The sequence below is a fragment of the Myxocyprinus asiaticus genome, chromosome 15 (assembly GCF_019703515.2).
Source record: "Myxocyprinus asiaticus isolate MX2 ecotype Aquarium Trade chromosome 15, UBuf_Myxa_2, whole genome shotgun sequence".
NCBI classification, from domain to species: Eukaryota; Metazoa; Chordata; class Actinopteri; order Cypriniformes; family Catostomidae; genus Myxocyprinus; species Myxocyprinus asiaticus.
Window position 1 is genome coordinate 50,512,850 of NC_059358.1, and position 4,922 is coordinate 50,517,771.

At 33.5% G+C, this 4,922-nt stretch overlaps 1 protein-coding gene across 1 annotated transcript; it reads left to right on the plus strand.

Annotated features, from left to right (window-relative positions):
• The first annotated feature begins 1,439 nt into the window (after positions 1-1,439).
• Positions 1,440-4,720, plus strand: LOC127453040 (uncharacterized). Its single transcript, XM_051719037.1, has 4 exons — positions 1,440-2,335; positions 2,444-2,508; positions 2,603-2,799; positions 4,487-4,720. Exons 1-4 carry the CDS (start codon positions 1,565-1,567, stop codon positions 4,642-4,644), a joined length of 1,191 nt encoding a protein of 396 aa, XP_051574997.1. The 5' UTR covers positions 1,440-1,564; the 3' UTR covers positions 4,645-4,720.
• The last annotated feature ends 202 nt before the right edge of the window (positions 4,721-4,922 follow it).

A 4,922-nucleotide genomic window follows, 5' to 3' on the forward strand; every position in this document is an offset into this window, starting at 1 on the left:
TAAAAATGTGAATTCAGATGAGAAATGACTCTAAACAACTTTCTGTTCTTACAAAGCTTTTGAATATGTGTGAGATTTCTAATCAAGTTTGCGCAGTTCTGAGTTAACTTTTAGATTTCAACATTAAAATGTCTGATTATGACTTAAAAAAATTTTCAAACATGTTGTATGATGCATTGTGAATTGTAATTCTTTTGCAATGCATAGCTGCCTATGAGTGAAATTAGAGAATAGATTGTTTCATTAAAAAAAGTGAATTCTGATGAGAAATGACTCTAAACAACTTTCTGTTCTTAAAAAGTTGCTTTTGAAAATGTGTTAGATGTTTGATCAAGTTTGAACAGTTCTGAGTTGACTTTCAGATTTTAGCATTAAAATGTCTGATTATGTCTTAAAATGCTTTCAAACATGTTGTATGATGCATTTTGATTTGTAATTCATTCTTTTGCAATGCATATCTGCCTATGAATTAAATTAGAGAATAGTTTGTTTCATTAAAAAAGAAGTGAATGCAGATGAGAAATGACTCTAAACAACTTTCTGTTCTTAAAAAGTTGCTTTTTGAAAATGTGTGAGATGTTTGATCAAGTTTGCACAGTTCTGAGTTAACTTTCAGATTTCAGGATTAAAATGTCTATATCTTAAAATGCTTTCAAACATGTTGTATGATGCATTTTGATTTGTAATACATTCTTTTGCAATGCATATCTGCCTATGAGTGAAATTAGAGAATAGTTTGTTTCATTAAATAAGAAGTGAATGCAGATGAGAAATGACTCTAAAAAAACTTTCTGTTCTTAAATAGTTGCTTTTGAAAATGTCAGAGAAATTTGATCAAGTTTGCGCAGTTTAGCGTTGACTTTCAGATTTCAGCATTAAAATGTCTGTTTATGTCTTAAAATGCTTTCAAACATGTTGTAATGATGCATTTTGATTTGAAATTCATTCTTTTGCAATGCATATCTGCCTAAGAGTGAAATTAGAGAATAGTTTGTTTCATTAAAAAAGAAGTGAATGCAGATGAGAAATGACTCTAAACAACTTTCTGTTCTTAAAAAGTTGCTTTAGAAAATGTGTTAGATGTTTGATCAAGTTTACACAGTTCTGAGTTGACTTTCAGATTTCAGCATTAAAATGTCTCTTTATGTCTTAAAATGCTTTCAAACTTGTTGTAAACAACTACAACAACATCTAGTGTGCCAATAACAGTAGTACCAACATCTACTGTGCAAAAAACAACAACAGCAGTAGTACCAATATCTACTGCACCAACATCAGGTGCACAAACATCTGCTTTGCCAACAACAACGCACCAACATCTGCTGTACAAATAACAACAGTGGCAACATTATCTACTGTGCCAACAACAGCGGCAACAACATCTGCAGCACCAACAGTGTCAACAACAACAGCAGAACCAACATCTACAGTGTCAACATCTAATGTGCCAACAACATAAGCACCAACATCTATAGTGCAAACAACAACAACGGCACCAATATATACTGTGCAAACAACTACATCAACACCAACATATACTGTGCCAATAACAACTTCAACACCAATGTCTAGTTTGCCGATAATAACTTCAGCACCAACATTAACTCAGAAAACAACCACAACAGCAGCACCAACGTCTACTGTGCCAAGAACAACAGTGGCACCAACATCTACTGTTCCAACAACAACAGCACCAACATCTTCTGTGCCAACAACAGCAGTAGCACCATCTTCTGTGCTAACAATAGCAGCACCAACATCTACTGTGTCAAACACAACAATAGCTCCATTAATATCTACAACACCAGAAACTACTCCAGCTATAACAACAGCAGCACCAAAATCTACTGTATCGACAAAAACGTTAACACTATCATCTATTGTTTCAACAACACCTATAGCACCAACAGCTACTATGCCAACAACAACTAGAGCACCAACATCTACTGTGGCAACACCAACCTCTTCCTTGCATGCAATCCTTACAGCTGCACAGACTTCTAAGGTCAATGCAACAACAGCCAAGTTCAGTTCCTCCACTCAGTTAACTGCTAAAACAACAGCACTGAAAACCGATTTTGTCCCTGTGACAAAATCATCTACAAGAATACCCACTACAACTACAAAAGCTACAACTAAAACTACTTTAACCACTACTTCAACCACCACAACAACCCATCCAACCATCAAAACCACCACTGTATCCAAAGATCCTCCTGGGCGTTCCGAAGGCTTCTTGTTTTTGAACATCCAAGTCAGACGTAATTTCATTGTAGCACTCTCTGATTCAGCAACAACTGAGTATCAAAGTCTTTCAAGAAACATCACAACAGAGGTATTTGTCAAATCAATATATATTGCATTTTCCTTTTGTAAGGCATGAAATCAAATTGAACTGTAATTCTTGTCAATTCACAGATTTTTTTATTTCTATTTTCTACAGCTGAATCGTGGATATTTGATTTTATATCCATTCACTTTCCTGAGGTGTATTATTATTCGATTCATGTAAGTTTGCAATATGAAGTGTGTAATACCATGTTTATTATTTGTGTTCTTTTACTGTTTTATTTTATTAAACTTTTATTACTTTTTTCTCCAGCCCTGGTGTATCACGCATAAATCGTAGAGACCTGAAAGATGTCACCATTCTCTCTAATATAGTAGATGTTGAAACACAGCTGATCTTTAAAAATCAGTCAGTTGTACCAAATATAACCAATGCTGTGGAATCGCTAAGATCAGCCCTAAATGCCTCTCAAGTTTTCCTTGATATCATCCCATCAAGCATCACGGTAGGTGAGTTTCACCCACTGAGGATAGAAAAGCTCAGTTTTTCCTTTGTGAATAAATTTATTAGTGTTTTTAATCATAATTTTTAATGGAATGGTATCTATACAGCGACTTAAGCACTTTGGAATTTTAGCCATAAGTGCTGATTGGGAAGGCCAAGCATGCATAGAAAAGTGCGATTTTTCTAAAATAAAATTATTTCTGTGCTTTTGATAATCTATGCAATTACTGTAGCTGTTAATTCTAGACACACATGTTTCTGATCTCAACGGGACAGCCCATGTGTTTTTTTTTTTTTATATATAATCTAATATGTACACTACCAGTCAAAATTTGACACACCTACTTCCTAATTATTAATATTTTTCCAAATTTTAGAATAACATAGGTTAAGACTTTTATTTAATAATACAAATTGAAAGTATTATGGGAATTATGTAGTGACCCCAAAAATGTGAAACAAATCAAAACTATCTTATATCTGAGCTCATGTGTCTAGATTTCAGCTCTGCACACTCTGTTCATTCTCTCAATCAACATTATATGGTGCTTCATCCTGAAATGCTTCTTAAACTGTATTGAAGGCGTTTACATATGTGCTGCACACTTGCTTGTGGCTTCTTCACCATCCAGTTCAAACCTATTTTAAAAGAAACAAAAGAAACAAAGAAATGAAATGTGCATGAACAATTTATATTTGTCTACAAGTTTAAATTCAGACAAATGCGTACAATGCTACACGAAAGCTTAAATAATATGTTGCTCTGACCCCACTCACCCTAGTATCAGAGCTATGATGCAGTTTTATTCCTCGTGAATTAAATTCTAACCCCACCTAAAGGTTGTTTTCATGACAATGAACCATCTTGTTTACTGCCAGCTGTGCACAGGAATCAATCAACTTTTGAGCGTGTGACACTCTTTTCCCCAATATTGTGACTCCTGTGTTAGTAGATTTATACCAACAAAAACAAAAAAAAGAATTTTGAAACATTTTAAACCAAATTATGTTATTATGAAACAGCATGAAGACATATTTAAGATTCTGCACTATTTCTAAGTCACTAATCAAGTCAGTTAGTGATATTTGTTTATGAGAACTCTGATTTCTTTGTTTCCATTGAAGCACACACGATTCTTTTTGGTACATTCTCAAATCATGGTAGGGAACATGATCATCAGGTTTTGTTCAGGCAGTCACTAAAGCAAAAGAAACAAACCAAATACTGAGACGTTCTCGAATTCATGTTAATTTTTTCAATAAAAATTTTCACTCAAATGGTTATGCTGATAATATAATTTGCAAAATGTAAAAAGAAAAAAAGTAGAATAGTATAATTTTCACATTTGGACTTCCAGACTTCACTGTAAATGTCACTTTAAATGTGGCTCCTCTACTTCATGGTGTAAAGATGCCTCTGGATTCCTTGAACCCACAGTTTGTTTTCTCATGATCAAAGTCTTGTGGGTTCTGGTTATAGTAGGATGTTGGGAGCAGTATAGAAACATTATTAGCTACCTGAGATTTTAGCCATTCTGTGTATGAATTCATAAGAAAATGTGACTTGATCGGAAGACTTGGTCATAGAAGCCACAAGTGCCAGCACATTAATGAAAGTGTTACCCATGCAACAAATTATGATTATTAATAAGTTAATGGGTTTATGTCCTAATTATTTTATACTTTTCACAGTGGCAAGAAATGATACTGCAACAACATCTGCACCAAATACAACTATCATGACAACAAACATCCCTACTGCCCTCACAACATCCAGCACATCTTTTCTGAAGACCAGTGTAATGCAAATTATCTGCTTCATGTTTCTTGTTCTTCTCATTTGCTCATAAACAGCCGAATAAATCATGACACTGAGCAGAATTCAGTTTAACTACACACAGCACCTTAAGGAATGATGCTTTCTAAAAACGAATTTACTAATTTATAAAATAAATACTTTTACTCACAATGATCTTCAAATGGTTTTTTTTAGTTTAAATTTGTTTTAATATAAATTATTTTAAAAGTGTTTTAAGTGTGAAGTGCCAACAGCCATTGTACATTACTATAATGATTGTATACTGTATAAAATAAATTATTTACTGTATAATATATATAAAAAATTATA